Source organism: Brachionichthys hirsutus, chromosome 13 (assembly GCF_040956055.1).
Source record: "Brachionichthys hirsutus isolate HB-005 chromosome 13, CSIRO-AGI_Bhir_v1, whole genome shotgun sequence".
NCBI lineage: Eukaryota > Metazoa > Chordata > Actinopteri > Lophiiformes > Brachionichthyidae > Brachionichthys > Brachionichthys hirsutus.
In genome coordinates this window covers 2,876,746-2,894,730 of record NC_090909.1, presented here as the reverse complement: position 1 = coordinate 2,894,730, position 17,985 = coordinate 2,876,746, and the positions used below count along the sequence as shown (strand labels likewise).

Genomic DNA, 17,985 nt, shown 5'->3' with positions numbered 1-17,985 from the left:
ATCGGTTGCAATACACACCTTCCACCACTTGGGGGTCCCCATGACCACAGTGTGGTGCTAAGTGCAACTCAAAGGTTTTCTTTCACTGCACCTGTGCCCCCTCTGCTGTCCTCTGGTATAATTTGGTGAAACAAATGATAAAGGATAATGTACGAATCATTTTATTTATTTATCTCCAATTAAAACAAACTGATCACAGTACAGCATGCAGTCGTTCCATACAGATGTCTTAAATCGAACCGGTCAGACTTACAGCCGCCACCGAAATGCGTCATCAGTATTTAACAGGCTGGTTTAGAAACACATGAATATGAATGGGAATAAAAAAATTACATTATGCGTGTTGAATAACAGCTAAAAAATAAAAAAAAATACCTACATTCAAATATGTTTTGTTGTTTAATTAGAGCCGTTATTCCATTCTTAACAGCCATTCACACGGACTTTCATTCATGAGGAACACCTGGAACTACTGACCCCCTAAAACTTCAAAAACGAGATATGAATCTTTATTAATTAAAAAAAAAGAAAAACAAAAGAAATTGGTCAAAGAAAAGTGCATTTTATGATCTGGAGGGGCATTAACACTGAGAATAAAGATCTAATCACAATGGCAATAAAAAAAATAACACTAATAAAAGGTTTCAGAGAAGAATTTTAAATAAAGAAAATCTGAATATAATAAAATTATGCTTCTCGTTTGCTTTTTTTATATTACATTTGAATTTGGAACAGTTAAGATATACAGCATGTACACATTCACAACCAGACATATGTGTGCTTCTATTGCCCTGCTGGGAACATGGAAGGGCAAAAAATCACGGATTACCCCAATGAGTTCATCATATATACAGCATGTGCAAAAGTACAAAGGCATTCAAAGAAAGAAATGACGTTTTGGCACCAGGCACAGATCTGTACATACATTAAAATGAACAGCTAAAACCCGAAAATGGATCAGAATATTCTCGCGCTGCGACACGTTGTCCCCTACTGAATGAGAGAATGCTGAATATGGATTTAAACCGTCTGGAAAACGATGCAACTTTTGGCATTACTGTTGCCGGAGAGGGGCCGGAAACCATCCCAACAGTCCTGACAGCGGGATCTACAGTGCATTTTTTGTTAAAAGACAATCAACATTGTTCTTCCTGAGCTCTAGAAGTAAACAGGAACTGGAGCATTTATTCAGAACCAAGATTAGGGATGGATTTTTACACCGCATGACGTCCTCGCGCAACTTTGAGCTTGCTGCAAGATGTGATCCTGCTCCACAGTCGATTATCTTGTCCCAGCATTAGCTTTCAGATGATCCATTCTACTCACCGGTTCCTGAATTAGCGCTGATGTATAGAAACATGGCTCTCCTTTGTTATCTGGCTGCTACTCTCAAGTCCTGACCAGTCGTGACCAATCATAGCATGCCGACGTTTCCTGAGACAGGGCAAGGTCAAAGAACCTTTCTTCGTCGTTTCAGTCAAAACAACACCAAGAGGGGATTTTTTTTTTTTTTTGTTTGTCCATTGAATGACTCGGCTCCAGCGGAGGCGCGAACAGAAGGAGACGCCCCTTCCTACACCTCGCTGATGGTGCGCTCAGAGGGCCTGAAGTTGACCGAGTTGGACGAAGACATGTAGAAGGACTGCGTTTTACGATTGAGCCGGGCGCGCTTGCTGGCCATGCTCAGGTTGCGCCTGCTGGAGGAGATGATCTCTATGACAAACTTCCTGCAATCCACGCAGATCTCCATGGAGACCCAGTCCTCGGTAAGCTCCTTGGGAAAATCCAACTCGTCCAGCGACTGACGATCTTTGCTGCCGCCGCTTCTAACACGAAGAATGAAGTAATGAAAAGGCGTCGTTATCCGAAAAGAAACAAGCGCTCGGCTTTAACGTACCTGTGCGTGCTACTCCGAGAGCTGTGTCGGCTATGTCCAGGACCAAACGGGTGCCTTTCTGCGTCAAGTGAGGCTGGGGCGCCGCTTGCCCCCTCTTTATCCACGGCAACGGGGCCCAAGGAATAGACGGGCAAGGTGGAGTAGGGCTTAGATGGCAGCCGCATCTGATGATTAAATAACATATGGGAGCTTTAGTGTATGCAGATTATTATATATATTCCTAAGTGTCAGTAAGTCAACAGCACCCTACCTTTTTACAGCACTGGGAACACACGGGCCTGGAAGTGATAAGAAGACAAGGTGAAACATTCATGCAGGAGAACAACATATACAATGTATTTTTTTTTTATACCAAGAGCTATAAAGGGCTTTATGCAACCCCCCCCCCCCACACACACACACACACACACAAAACCTCTCCTTAAATTCAGCAACTCCACAAAGAGTGACTTTACCTTTTGCAGAACTGACAAATATAAGCCCAGGTGAAAAGAGAGAACCTCTTGGTCCGACAGGAAAAGCAAAGCTAGAAGACACAACGGGATGAGTCGTCGCAGGGAATCCGTTATAATCAGTGATGGCTAAAGGGAAAGGATGTTAAAAACACAACAAACACGCACCTTTCCTTTCTTGAGGGCGGTGTAGACGTCTTTGTACTGCTGGAACTTCTCCAGCTCGGCCTTGACAAGAACCTGCCTGATGTGCATCACCTCCTCCACCGTGAGGGCCAGACACTCCACGGGGTAACGGAACTCCTCCTGCAGGAAGAGCAGGAAACGAAACAACCGTCACGTATCCCAGATGTGATCTGCCGATGGTGAAACTAACAATACGCGAGTGAGGAACGCCGAGAAATAAGCCGACGGTGAACGTGCCCTCGCATTTATGACTAAACCTACATGAAGCTATTAGAGGATAGTGAGTGGTGGATATTTAAATCATTATTACACACCTAACTTCAGAGAGACTTTTTTTTTTTCTTTAAATGATAAACATTTGTTTTCAATCTCTCTCCGAGAGTTAGCTCATTCTGCCAATTCTTATTTGCCCTCCTGCTGCATGAAATGTAATTTCGCAAGACCAGAACTTCGTTATCGGACGTCTCATGACAGAAAAACATCTGACTCAGCAGAATCTCATCTCGTGATTTCATTCAGAGCCGCTCAATCAGAGGCATGAAGAAATACGACTGATGGTTCGCATCTCACGCGTCCTTCCTGTCTCTTCTCTAATCCGTCCTGTTTCCTATTCTTCATGCAAAAAAATAAAGACAATTTAAAAAAGGCTAACATGCGTTAAAATGAAGATGGTGATGGATAGACATGGGCTTGACCGGGTTTTACCTTGGTGCTGCGGTCCGTCATCAGCTGCAAGGAATTGGATAAAGTAAGAAATGACTGGGGGGGCCGTCGGGATGAGACAGCTGCGCAGTTCAAACATTTGAATGAAATACTACATCAGGATCTTGGCGTGTTCAATTCCCAAGAAAAACTCAAACCCTGGTAGCTGCACGTTTCAACACGAGTAATCTCTGAGTCGCAGCCTGGTTCTTTAAAACAGGAGTACAAGAATATCTGAAAGTAATGCACGTCCCACGGAGCGTTTAAAGATTCTGGATTTGATTTGATTTGAATTCCGGTTTTGTGCCACACGTCTTAGAATACTTCAGCTGCGTGTGGCGAGGGTGAACTAATCGCATCTGAACCCCCCCCCCTTCATACGGCAGACGCGTGTCCTGTGGTTCCAATCACTCCAATCGACCTCGCTGGGACTGCGCAACCAGTACGGTCACTCGGAGAACCAGTGAGTGTGACTAACAGGCCAGTCACGAGGGGGGGTGGGGGGGGGGGGGTGAAGTCAACAGGTCCAGTATTGTGTGCCCGGTGCTGGAGGCAGATTTAATCCACAGTGTAACGTCTGTTCTGATTGGACAACTTCTGCGTCACCACTTAGAGTAGATGTAGATGGGGGGGGGGGGGGTCATAAATACTCATACTCTATATTTCATGTAATTATTTATCATGAATAAATAGAAGCTTTGATGTCTGTTTTCAACCGTTTCGTTAAACTCGGTAGGAACTTTAACGGTCGACGTACCAAAGACTTGGAGGTTTGTTTTGAAGGAAGCGCGGCGGGGCGGACGCTGGTGGGGGCCTCCTTCTCGATAGAGTGCCTCCTCCGTGTGGAGTGACACCGTTCTGACTTTGGGGTGGCAGACACAGGCAGGAACTTTGGAGGACCTGGAGATAGAAAACAAACAAACAGAAGAGCATCATATAAACAGGCAGCTAATGAGAGGGGCATCATAAAGACGTGGCACCGGAACTCCTATGGGATTGCCTTCATAGATAAATTCATGGAGCAGAAAATAACACACAGCAACCCGCTTCCAGGCGGACCCTTACCCTTCCTTCCTACGACGGGCCCGGGAGACGTGTCCTCGGTCAAAGACGTGGATTTGCTCGAGCTGCTGCGTGATGTCTCCTCCTGTTTTTTGATTTCAGCGATTAAAGACGATTCATGCGCTCCAAGTTCGCATTTACATGCCCAAAAGTGTGAAACTGATTCATGTCTTTAGAAATAACAGAACTGATTGAGCTCAAGTGTGCAGAAAGTGGAAATCGGACCACAGGTCATTTTTAACGCAGCCACTAAAGAGGCGGGTAACCCTACGTCGGATTCAGAGCTGTCCAGCTCGGCGAGCGTCGGCGCTCTGAGGAGCCTCTTCCTCTGGCTGAGGGGCGGCGCTCCGCCCCGACCGGGTCCGGTGGCGCCGCTGGCCAGGGACTGGGTGCTGACCGCCAACTTCCTTCTGGCATCAGGAGTGTCTAACGGAGATGAATGACGCCGTTTCACAAGCTATAAATTCTCATCGGCTTTAATGTATAATACCACCATGTTAAACTACGAAAGCACTCAGAGAGCGCAGACCTCCGCCACACAGCTCATTCCCCTCCTAATTGGATCTATACCTAATTGGATCATCACCAAAAGGTTCTAGATTGTTCTTGGTGTCTTCATACACCAACCATGAAACGTAAAAGTGAATTAACCGATTTTTGAATCCATAAATGGAGTTTTCAATGTAATTTTTTTTTTTCCTGACCTCATTCTGGATCCAGAAGACACACAAACAGCTACAAAAACAGAACCTCCTTGACGGAGGTGACAAATCCTTTGACCTGCTCCGATGTGGAATTGCGACGGTGTCAAATTCCATAAACATCGGTCAATAATCAACCGAGATATTGAGGAACAAATGCTGAAGCGCCATTTACTGCAATGTTAACGAAGGTTTCAAAGTGATCCAGAATCCGGGATCTTTTCTGGATCATCACCAAAATGTTATCATCTGTTCCTGGTAAGATTCCCAACACCTTATGTTACCTTGCGAACAGCAGCCATATGTGGATATTACAGATCCCGCCTCCAATTTATCTAAAGGAATGACCCTGGTCTTAAAATCCTTAAATATATTTGTGGGGGGAAAAAAGCCAAAACTACAGATTTCATTCACATTTCATACGACCTTCAGATTTAGAGGCAACAGACATCCCTCTGTGACGGTTTTACCTGAGCTGCGGTACAAGTCCTGAGGTGTGCTGATGCTTTTCCCTGCTCCTGTAAAGGAAAACAACCGTCAGTCACGACACGAAACAAACACAGAAATATTTTGGATCTCTTTCACCGCTAGAAGCAACAAGAGCAGGTGTGAATCACGGGGATGCGGTGGGTTCATGTCATACATCGACGAAGGAAGGCGGAAGCGAGGGGAGGCGTAAAAACAAAGAGTGTCGCCACAGAGCTAAAACGGTGATCCCTGGATTACAGCCATTCAAGTCTCTGTCTGAGGGAGGCTGCTGCTTCTAGCGTTTCATAATGTTTCATATTCAACACGAAAAGCAGATTAAAGACAAAAAGAAAAGCAGGACAGACTGGCGGCAGAGGCAAGGTGATGATCTGTAATCTCGCCATGCAGGCTCTGGTTGAATGAATATACCGATTCAAGCCAATATTCTCAATTGTGGCTGTACTGAAGTGTTTTTAGACTAAGATCTGGTTACACACAGCAGGTGTGTGTGTGTGTGCGCAACACAACAGCCAAGGAAGCGACAGCAGCGTAACACGAAACACAAAGAGGGCGGGAGAAAACTCGAGAAGGTCCTGGAATGAAAAAGGTGTACGACAAAAAGGAAAAAAAACAACAAGTGGCGTCAAACTTTACCTGATGAGTCAAAACTGAAAGACATGCTCAGAGGCCGCATGACTGACAGTTAGACCCCGGGGTCAGAGGGCGAGAAGCAAGGAAAGAGACATCTTAATTGGACGGCTGCATGATGAGAAGGATTACCCCCCCCCCCCCCCCCCCCCACACTATCGAACCCAGCAACAACAATGGGCAGCAGGAAGACAACAAAAGTGCGCCAACATGTCTTTTAAGTTCAAACCAAAGCATTTGTCAGTCGGCCCTGAGAAGTTTGGGTCGAGCAAACAGTCTAAGATCACAGCTGCAGCCAAGCGGATCCTTATTTAAGCTCTGCGAGTGAAAGGTCGGGATCTTTCAGAGCAGCCGTGCAAGTCGAAGGTTCCTCAGGTGCAGTTTGAGCAAAAAATATCTACAGCTACGGCGTGAATTCTGTCCAGAAAAAAAAAAAAAAAAAAGAGTCGGCCGAGTTTCACGCATCTTACCCAAGCGGCTCCTGCGGATCACATCTGGCGAGACCGGCCTGAGCTTCCTCTCGGCTTTGATGTCCTCCAGCAGTCGCTCGTGGAGGCTCGGAGGGCGAGCCGGGTGGGGCTTCAGCTTACGCGCCGAGACCTGGACACGGCAGCGCCGGACGGGTTATCGTCACGGAATCCAAAGGTGAGACACTCCCCTTGCGTAACCCACCGCGTCTTGTGAAATTGCACGAAGTCATCAAAGTCTTTTTTTTTTTTTTATCTACTTAGTTTATCGCCACGCGGCGGTGCGTCGTGTGTGACTCACGGGGTTGAGAGGCGGCCGGGATCTGATGAATTCTAGAATGATCTCATGCGCGTTCTTCTTCAACCTCGGAGGAACGTCTCCATTCACCTGGAATTACATTGTAAATCTTTAAAAAAGAAAAATGCCCCGGTGACAATAAAGACGCGTCGCTTCCGACCTGTGGCCTTACCATGACTTTCCGCAGCTTGTAGCGTTTGGAGCGGATGTCGTCCATCAGCATTTCGTACGGAGTGAGCTGGTATTCGATGGCCAGTGGGTTGTACTGGCGCTCCTGAACTTTCTTCAACTTAACACCGTCCCGTAAATCTCCCATTACCTGCACCCAGAACCGTGCCTGACGTGCACACACACACACACAAAAAAAACTAAATGGAGCATAGCGTTGTTTTTAAAAGACTGATTTACAAGGCATTGTGAAATGTGTTGGCTGAATATCAGGCTATAAGGTCCAATCAGAACCGCTTGATTCAAACAACTCATTGATTGATGTGTGATTGTTTTAACCTTTTAAGAATATATTCATAGATTGTTTATTCATGATATAAATTTTTGTACCCATTTATTTACCGTTACAAGATCATTTTTATTCAATACCTTTTAGCTTTTGCCTGATTATTACATTTGTCACTGTTGTCGCTTTTATGATATTTTATGTTCTACTGGCTGGACATTATGATTCCCCGTGGGGAATCATAATAACGTTTCTCCTTCATCCTGGTTCAGGCAGGCTACGGAAGGTAGTGCTGTAACAAGGATGTCTTCTTCTTACCCAGTCTGAATTTTGCAGCTCGTCGAGGTCTTTCGCAGGTTCCCGAGTCTCACTTTCCATCCTTTGAAGGTTCTATACAAGACAGGGACACAGGAAAAAGGAGGAACGTAATTCAAGAAATGTCCTCCATCGCGGCATTCAGGAGGTTTTACCATTGCATTCATCGCAGTCTTTTAAATTCATTTTAAATTCATTTAAAACACTTCTTTTAACCATGGCAGCACGGAAACGCTCGCACATTTCACAAGAAAGAGTTTATTTCTAGACTGGCAAGAAACACTTGGGAAATCCTCGGAGGCGATGGACACAGATGGAGCGGAGAGGAAAACAAAAACTGTGAGAAACACCCACCGAGTGGGCCTCGTAATCTGCAAGCCTGCGTGATACTATGGACGGTTGCTCATTAGTAATTACCCGGTAACATATGTGTGTAACTAGGACGCGCAAAGCGCCCCCCGTAGGCTGGCGGGTCCCCCTTTAAGCTGCTTAAATCCTAGTGACACGGTTAGATGTAATTCTATGACTATATATTACATAAGACTGCATGCATGACGCTCTCTCTCTCTCTCACCTCCTTGGCACTCTTGATTTTGTCCAGAAAGGTGTGCAGTTCTCTGGCCTCGGCGTAGAGGGCGCGGCACACAGCCTGGTAATGGTTGGGGGCGTCCGAAGGGCTGGGCAGGTGGGAAGAGCAGAGCTAAGAGGAAGGAGAAGAGGAAGATTCAAAGAAGGGCGCACGTGAAGGAATCACAGAGTCGACAAAAAAGAACAACAATAGAATCGATTTACGCACTTGTAGCTAAATGCTAAGAAGAATGCTAGGATGTTTGCTAGCATGACGAGCACGTCAAATGTTGTCTTGCACGCCAAAATATTTGTAGTCCAATTAATTTCATTTTTTAACTCAACTGCTGAAAATATTGAGTTAGAAGAAAGAAAGAACTCGCTCCGTAACGACGTCTACAGCCCCGCTAGCTGCTCAAACGCATGCTAATGTGCTGAGAAATGTCATCAGCTTCGGTGTTTATGTTTGAATAAACTTTTATCCCGATGTCTGCGCAAAAAAAAAAAAAGAAATTAACAATCCATCCCAATAGAGACTTTTCCCTCCCTCAAAATGTCTACCGATCAAACTAATGGCATAAGAGCTGACACAACCATTCACAGAGACAACGTGCAAACCAGAACTATGCACGAACCGGTTTGTCCAGTCAGAGCAACGTTTAAAAGCCGGACCTTTAAATCATTTGGAGCAAAGTCAAAGGCTGAATTGCCAGAGTTACGGATTAGCCGTCAAATTTATCCCTCCGGTCACACGAGGAAGAAACCAGAACGCTGGCGTGTTCTCAGTTCAGTTTGGTCGGCCGAGGGAATCTCTGAAGCAGAAACGTTAAAAGACGCCTGATCAGCATCCTTAAAATAAAGCTGCGTCAGAATGTTCCACTAAAACAAAGATGGATATCACCAAAAACAAACGTCACAGCTAGATGATCGAATCTCCAGACTTTTAACTTCCCTCCATTTCACGCGAGCAACGAGGAAACCGATTGAAGAGCGAGTCGTGTTTGGTGAACGTCTCGTCTCGCCCTGCTGGGCGAACGGGCGCCCAAAGGAAGCTCCGTAGGCCAGCCAGGAATGAGCAAGTTCATTCTAAGAAGGGGCCGCGCTGTCGAAGTCTCTGAGCCTGTTCCCTGCGCTTTGGGAATTTACAGCATGACGGACCCCAGCGGGGGGGGGGGGGGGGGGGGTCTGTTCAGAGCTGGAGCGATAAAGTTGTAGTTAAGGATGAAGAGAAAATGTTTGAAAGTCAAATATGAATCTGCACATTTTAACAAGAAGAAGCATTGTCGTAGATTGTTGCTATGGTTACTACAGGACTCTCCTTTAGTCCATAACCCCCCCCCCCCCCCAACAACCCACCGTGATGATATCTTTGTAGCCACGAATGCAGCCGACTGCGTTGGTGGTGGGGATGACAGGCTGTTCTTCCTCTTCCTCTTCCTCACATTCATCCTCCTCCTCCTCGGTGGCTTCGTAGCCTTCGTCGGGACAGGGGTCGCTCTCCGTTTCTTCAATGTTGGTCATCATGTCGATCAGGCGTTCGAGCGGCGGGCTGAGTTCCCGCTCCTCGTTTTCCTTGAGGCCGAAGTCCAGGGCTTTGTAGATCATGACCCCCAGCGAGTCGATGACCTGGGAGACAAAGGACGCAGGTTGTCATGCCAACAAGCGTTCGTATTTGATTCTACCTCGCTGTTTGTTTTGGTGTAAACTTGGCAAATATGGTCCAATTGTGAATTCATAGGTACTGACGACATTAATTAATCGATGTGAAATGAGGCCAAAGGCGCCTCTCGTTGGAATTTTTAGGTTCCTAGTTTAGGCAAATCATTTTCTTCTTCTTCGTCATACTTGATACTGTGAGTCAGTATTGCAGCGTGTGCTCGCATCTCAGAAAGGAATGACGCAGCTTTGTTAAAAATGGGTGGTGTCCAAATGAAATGAGGGTGAAGGAGCGCCGCAGAAAACCAAACCTCCTGAGCGTGCGTGTCTGGGCTCATTTGCTTCTGCAACGGAGGCGAAAAATCATTACTGACACTTCAATTGATTGCATCTAAATATATATATTTAGGCATCTTTTCATGGGATCAAGTTTCTACTTTAGTGACGATGCTTTATTCAGATGGTTTTTCAAATGCTTACATATTTTACAAAAACAGAAAAGATGTGCCTTTTTGATTGGCTTCATTTAATTTCTCAATAGTGTCCATTTAATTCAGATCCATATTGCCCTTTTATACGATGAAAGAAAATGCCAGAGATCGATGCCATTATAAAAATAAATAACAGTTTGCTGATTTATCCGCCATCTCTTTGCGCTGCTGGTAATCCCGTCCCGTGGTTGAAATAAACGCTCTATTCCTTGAGTGTTTTATTACGTAACCTTATAATCCATCTGTAGGGATGATGGAGTGACCGACAGCACAGACGCCGAGCCACATGGCTTCTTGTTTTCATGTATAATCTCAATTCATAATAATCTCAGTAGCCACAGAAAGGCTCATTGTTAAATATCATTCACTAAAACATGCAGCGCTTCTTATGAAATTCAACAGAATGAGTCACGTGTCAGTGGGATAAGACTGAAATCTCATTTTAGTGCATTTTAGTGGCGTGTAATGACATACAATTAGTGTAATAATAAACTAATGTGTTCCATTAAAATCCGTCCAAAATGCCCGCGTCCTCCCACAGAAGCAACTTTTCTCCCACAGCACAAATAAATAGTTCTACCGGGCTCTTGCATGGCATCGTTTCAGCTTACGCTTTCCAACAATACGTCGTTTCATACTCAAGAATCTCAGTGTCCCATTAAGACCTGTGACAGCAGCGTCATCCTGAGAATCGGGGGACAAATGCAAAGTGCATTCTTATTGTTGAATAAACCTTTGTCTCCAATTGCATCAATTGTGTAATTTAATATTGGTTTTATTTTTATTTGTATTGTTAATTGTGGATGATTTATGTACGAAGGACTTTCAACGGAAACAAGCCCGCAAGGGCTTTTTTGAAATGCTCCTCTTAGACAGGATGTTTGACGTTATTTGTACTGTAATACATGCTACTGTGTGACTGTACTTGTACTCTAACATTCTATCTAATAAATATATTCATCATTATCAAGGAACTCAAGCGTTTCATATGGGATTGAGAAGAACTTTACGCCACGACCAGGTCCCAAAAAAATTAAACAGCAACTCGGATTGGTTCATACAGAATAAACAACTCCTTCATTTCCAGTCAACTAATTATCGACCCGTACGTGTCACCAATATGACATGAATTCATTTGCCTGTATCAAATGTAGCTGGATGAGCTCCAACATTCTGATGCGCATCAACGCAGCAGCAAATGTCTGCGCAGAAATGTCACTTGATAAAACGGTTCAATATGCACGTATTTTAATATTATTTTAAATGTAATATTAAAATTTGTCTGAAAGGACTTTGCAAATTAGAATATTTGGGCTAAGCGTTGTCTTTGCAAGCCCGGCCCAAAACAGCACCGTCAGCAGTCAGTTTGGCGGCGTTCGGTATTTGCTGAGTCATCACAACACCGTTACATAACCAGAGCTGAAAACCTGGAGGTCTCCCACTGACAGGGAGGAGATGCTCGGCCTCCTCCGGTCTCCTCTGCAGCACATCTACTGCAAGATAGTAGCGGTACAGAACACGATGCTGCTCTCGTGCATCTCCTGGTCCAAAACCGTCGAGTTTGCATTTGAATGTGAAGTCAGGCTGGAAAAATGGCCCTCGAGATCAAAAACCAGCACAAAAGCATGAAAGCTGACGCCTTGTGCAAAAACGCTAAACTTAGTATACTGAGACATTTACAACACTGCAATTTTTACTTCTCTTAAAATTCCATTTAGCATGTTAGCATTCTGATGAATAAAAATCTGGATTAAACTAGCCACCGGCTACACCATGAGCTAACAGAAGTGACAAGAAATTAATGTACGACATAACAAGACAAAATAAATAATAAATAGTATTTAAAGCAAGGCGTTGCCTCAAAGTTTAGGCCTGTGGTCGATACTGTGGGTCGATATCTGGGCAAGATGTTGCTAAACAGCCGACAAGGCAAACACACCCTGTTTAGCATGGGATTAGCATAGATTTAGCTTTAGGCTTCACCGGCCCACTGTTTACCATGATATTTCATCAGCATTTTGACGGGCCGTCAGCTGATCCAGAGGAAGGCCGTCCCTAAGCCACAGAAAAAACAGACGACATGCACGCCTGCAATCACACGGAGGACAAGACAAACACGGCGGTCGACCACACCGCTCAGGGCTGACAATTAAAGGACTCGCCCGCTAATTAGTCTGCGTATTATTTCACCATGCAAAATACAGAAACAGAAACTGCCCCCCCCCCCCCCCCCTGTGTCCTCCTCGCGTGGTTTTGGCAGTGATGTTTGAGTTCTTAATAAACGTTTGAATAAAAAGCGACGACCAAAATAGTCCTCTTAGAACTAGCTGCATTAGCGTGCAGCGAAACACAATAACTGCACAGTAAGAAAAGGATGTCTTTTATACAGAAGGCATTCATGTCAGTCCATCACAGGTCAGGGCGCAATCTGCAGGGTGAGGAAGTGCAATGATCTCATGCCTGGTTCGTCTGCACGGCCAGCTGCTGTATTTTAATTATTCTACCTTTATCAAGCGGATGCTGCAAAAAAAAATTATATATATATATCTTAGGAAAACGTCCTTCTTTTCATAACCAAAAAAAAAGAAAGTGCAAATGTTAAAAAAAAGAAAAAGTGAAACTCACCTCTAGTGACGTGGGGGCTGGACCGTATTTATCTGTAAAGACACAGCAGAGAACGACTTAATCACAACACTGGGCTTTGTGCAAATTAGGTTTTCAGTCCTGCAAGACATCTTGACAGTAAACTACCAGAGAAAACACGAGCACGTCGCAGAACATTAAGTATTTAGTTCTCATGCCAAGAGACTGAGAATCAAGAACTGACTGAATGAACACCCGACAGCTCCAAACACGGCTTCATTCATCCGACCATTTCCCCATTCACATTCTCGAATTCTCTCTCTCTAATAGGACAAAAGTCAAAGACAAGTTCTGATGGTCTTATCTCTCTTTCTCACGGTTTACTCGGCACCACGCCCAAGCTTCTATAGATTCAAGAGATTAGAATCACATAGTCTCATAGAGTTCACTAATCGCCTGCAAACAACGACCGTAACGGGGCATCAAGTGCCGATAAGCGTGGCATCGGGGGGGGGGGGTGAAAGTACAAACAGGGTAATATATCAGCAGACTTTAACACCAGTCCGGGATGTGGTATTTAGTCCACTGCACAAAAATCAGATACTTTGGTCCGACCAAAAGCTTCATCCGGCTGCCACTTAATGGAAAAACGGTAGCTTCATAGCGTAGCTCAGTTCTGCACAGGTCACCGTGGATCAGAACTAGCTGACAACAGGGGGGGGGGGCAACTCTTCTGAGAAACACTAGGTCCTCTGTTTGTGTCTTGGCCTGGGCGCTAGTCGCTAATGGCCGAAGTAAGCCTCTGAGGGCATATTTGGAGCAGGATGTCACCCTGACAAGCGTCTAGTCACAGAAATACCAACCAGCACCGTTTCACAGAGGCAGGGATACGTAGCAGCAAGGATTAGTCCCCCCCCCAGAATAAATCCCAGAGACGCTTTTTAATCAATCTGGTGGAGAAAAAACAAAAGTTCTATTCAATTACACAACAAAACCAATCAAATGTGTGGAGGAAACGCTAAAAGATGCCGCGTGCTGCATTGGATTTATCGGCCTTATCAGTTCCAAAGCAGTTTTCCCACAAAATGCCGGATATCAACCTTGATTAATGAGTCTCACAACTCTCTCTCGTCCCTAGGACTAAAGAGAATCAGGAGCGCTGTCCAAAAACACCTTAGACACCCAACCGGAGCGGCAGCATTCCCCTCCTGCTCTCCCGACTGTTCCGCAGTCTGAATTCCGTGCATACCATCTTTCACCGCGTTTGTTCTATTTCTGCCGGCAACAATCTCGGCAGCGGGGCTGGATGAAGGTGGCTAGACCGGACCCTACGGCGGTGCCTGGGGGCGTTCTGGCAGCCGCACCTCCTCCCACGTCCAGCGTTATCCCACGCATATTTATGATATTACGTTAAAGTGGGTTAATAGAGTCTTGAGACGCTTTGTACATATTCCTACTAACCTGGACCAGTGTACTAAAACACGAAGTTCTTGCAGGAAGACCTTTTGAATTGAGGATGTTTGGATTTTTAAATAGATTAACAGAGCCACTGAGAAACCCTTCAGGTTCCAGAGTTCAAACCTGAGATCCAGCTTTTCCCCTTTAGTTGATTGTTTTGAATTAGCAGATGAGAAAAAAAAACATACGTTTCCAAGGAAACCGGAATAGCATTAATCATTCTCACACTTGAGAATTTGACAGTTGAAATTGAACGAGGGCTGCAAGTCAAAGTCACATCTGCAACAAAAAAAACCTAAATAATGATGTGTGTCACTAAAGGTTGCTGCGACGGGACAGAAAAGTTGTTCCGCGACATATTTGACTTTTGTGTGACGTGACGGTGTTTGTATTCCGAATTGAATGATAGAAGTCAACTTCAATTAATAAATAGTCAATGAATTTCCTTTTCCTTGACGCGAGCCATGAAAACCAGTTTTACAGGTGAAGCTGCTTCGATGTGAAAACGATGTCGTGATATGACGTAAAACCCAAACAGTGAAAAAACAACCAGCCATCATCACAGAGCATTAAAACGTGTTCACACTGAGGAGGAGCCATTTAACGGGGTAAATGTAAATTATATATTAATATAATAATGAGTGCCTTCAGCGCAGCTTAAAATGGGGACAAAATGGGGCCTGTTAGCAGTGACTCATTTGCGTCTCGCCCTTTCTTTCTCCAGCAGTAAATTCTGAATCAAATTTTTTCTCTCTGCAGTTTGAACGCATCACGTGGTTCATTGTTTACCGTGGCTAAACTGCCCGCTGCAGGACCGTTTAGGACCGGCCCTGCTCGCACACCAAGCGACCACATCCACCACATTTAGAATGAAAAACACTGTAAAAAAAAAAAAAAAAAAATCCCTTCATAACTCGATAACGCATCTTCATCTGTCATTGATGTATTTATTGATCACCGCACTGCTGGAGGCAGACAGCAACATGGCCTCTGCTTTAAAAAAAAAAAAAACACGTTTGAGGGTGAGGCTCGTTTTTGTTACCTGCGTTGCCCTCCAGGTGCAGCCTGACAGTCCCGTCCCTCCACATCATCACGTCCCCGGGTCCCTCGACCCTCCGCTGGCATTCGGATGCAGACGCGCCGGCAGACTTGGAGCTTCTCCTCCGGTGTCCCTGCGCTAAAGCCCGGCAGCACTGGTAGCACACCGCCCACGCCTGCTCCTCGTTTATCGGCTGGTTGTACAGACTCAGGATTTCTTCCAAGGAGACCTCGACGGCTCCGTCCGCGGAGTCCATGTTCGCGTCCCCGGCGTTCAGATCCCGGAGAATGGTCGGCGAAGTCCCGTCCTCAGTCCCCGGTCGTTTCGACATCCTCACCGCATGATAAACGCGTCGGATACGGAGAGAAAGAACAAGAGAGGCGCGGTCTTTCGGACTGTTCGTGTTTCAGACAGACGTCAGACTCTCAATCTAATGTTTGATTTTGAGGACGCGCAGCTCCACCGGCTGAGCGAACGTCTCCCCGCGTTCCGCGAGGTCTCAGAGCCCGCCGGTTTAACTGATACGTCGTCACGAAACTGAAACCTGCGCACGGCACAGGGACTTTACCTTTAAGAAATTTAAATTTAAGACATATAAATTTACGTCTGAATATAAATGATGCATTTCTGTAATGAAAACTTCCGTTTAAAAATTCAAATCTCCATTGATTTTCCGGTAGATCAGACACTGCCCCCTGGTGGCTATTATTATTTCTTTTGCCCACTTTATATTTTGCTTTTTAATTTTCTTTGTCTTACCCAGCTGCATGCAAAATGCTCACTTGTTTTGGACGCTGGATATTAAAGGTATTGTTGGCTCACTCCATCTTTGTGTTTTTGTTTTTAAATGCATTCTAAATATATACAGTATTACAGATTTTATTACAGATTTTATTACAGTATTACAGAGTCTGTTTGAACATCTTGGCAGGTGGAAAGTATTTATTCTCATAAAGCTTTAAGTTACATATAGTTATTTTTCTTTATTTATTCTTTGTTGAATAAAAACATCTTTATTTTTCTTCTTGTGCTGCTCTGTGATTTGTCATCAGAGTTGTCATTTTATAATTATACTATTATTGCTACTTTATACTAGCTCATAACTAGTTACCGGTACATTATCAATCAGAACTTATAAGCAAATAGCTTGTTTCCATAACAAGGAATTCTAAGTATTTAAAATGCAACAATTTAAATAAAATTATCATAAAGTTATATAATTTATTTAGCTGGAAAAATTGCCTATAATTAAAAATGAAAAACCTGATTACACAATTCGTTCATTTGTTTTAACCAACGTCCAATAAAAACAATACATAATTAATGTATTTTGTTTTATAGGAAAGTCACAAGATTAACAACATTCATATAAACCGTAAAATGTGTATTTTGTAATGCCGACTGTTTAATTGTTGTTAATAAGAAATGAACACATCAAGAATTTGACATTTTAAGTGCAAACAAGAAAAACGTGGCAGATCCTGTGTCGTAATGATATCCAACAACAAGCATTCAAAATCACAAACGTGTAGAATGTTAGCTCCGACTATAAGTTTTATCGCTTTCAAGAAAAGCTGACGCGAACATCCTCAATTTACTGGGCAGTAGCGCCATCTGCTGGTCACACATATTCAATTCCTGTTCCATTCCTGCACTTTTTAAATAGAGTTGTTATATTTCCATACAGAGCAAATAAGTATATATTTTTTAATTGTATTCCTTCTCCTAAAGTTTTATTACAATTATCTTATTAAATTGAGCTTGATTCATGCATGCAGATAATAATCCACACAAATGACACATCATAACAACATCACATAAAATATAAAAAAAACAGGGCAACACAGGTAAGGAACTAGAACCCGTAATGCTAAACAAAGTTTAAACAAAAACAAAAAAAGAAACAGGAGCAGAACGGATCGAGAAGAATCGTAGGCACATGCGGGTGTTTGTTTCTTTTTCTTGCAAAAGCTGGAAAAGACAGTCTTCAGCCATCAAGCTTCAAAACCTTCAAAAGTTTCAATTGATAAACAGCACTTCAGGGTCTTCTTAAATTAAAATCAATGACAGCATTGACTGAGGTTAAACAGTATGATCATTCGTTCCCACTCCATTCCCAAATGAAACAGAATATATATAGTTGCACAAACAACAGGAAGCGTTTGATGTGCAGATTGTGATTATCGTGTGCATATGGCGTGGTCTCTGCTTCAAAAACAGCGTCATGTGTCCCGACCAGCACCGTATTTATAAGCATGGGAGAGAAAAGCACGGTGGGAGAGCGCGTGGAATGTTTCGAACCCTAACCCTCGCACATGCAATTGCAATGGCACCGACAAAGACGCAGCAACTGGAGGTCTTTGGATGAAGACACGTTTTAGAATCACTGAGAGCCATGATCTTGCAAAAGTCTCAACCCAATCATCATCATCATCCACAGACTGTCTGTAAACCGCCATCGGCAGCTCCGCCGGTCTTTGATCCTCTCATGCCGAGCCCCCCCCCCCCCCCCCCCCATGCATGGCTTATCTTGGAATTTCC

General features: G+C 44.2%; 1 protein-coding gene across 1 annotated transcript; it reads right to left on the bottom strand.

Moving 5' to 3' along the window:
• Positions 1–145: 145 nt before the first annotated feature.
• On the bottom strand, positions 146–15,859 carry spire1a (spire-type actin nucleation factor 1a). Its single transcript, XM_068746892.1, has 18 exons — positions 15,448–15,859; positions 12,990–13,021; positions 9,574–9,843; positions 8,225–8,350; positions 7,654–7,725; positions 7,054–7,218; positions 6,885–6,971; positions 6,587–6,716; positions 5,471–5,518; positions 4,571–4,725; positions 4,303–4,384; positions 3,991–4,137; positions 3,568–3,596; positions 2,518–2,655; positions 2,353–2,423; positions 2,148–2,175; positions 1,898–2,061; positions 146–1,814 (listed from the first exon to the last, which is right to left on the bottom strand). Exons 1-18 carry the CDS (start codon positions 15,773–15,775, stop codon positions 1,574–1,576), a joined length of 2,313 nt encoding a protein of 770 aa, XP_068602993.1. The 5' UTR covers positions 15,776–15,859; the 3' UTR covers positions 146–1,573.
• Positions 15,860–17,985: the final 2,126 nt, after the last annotated feature.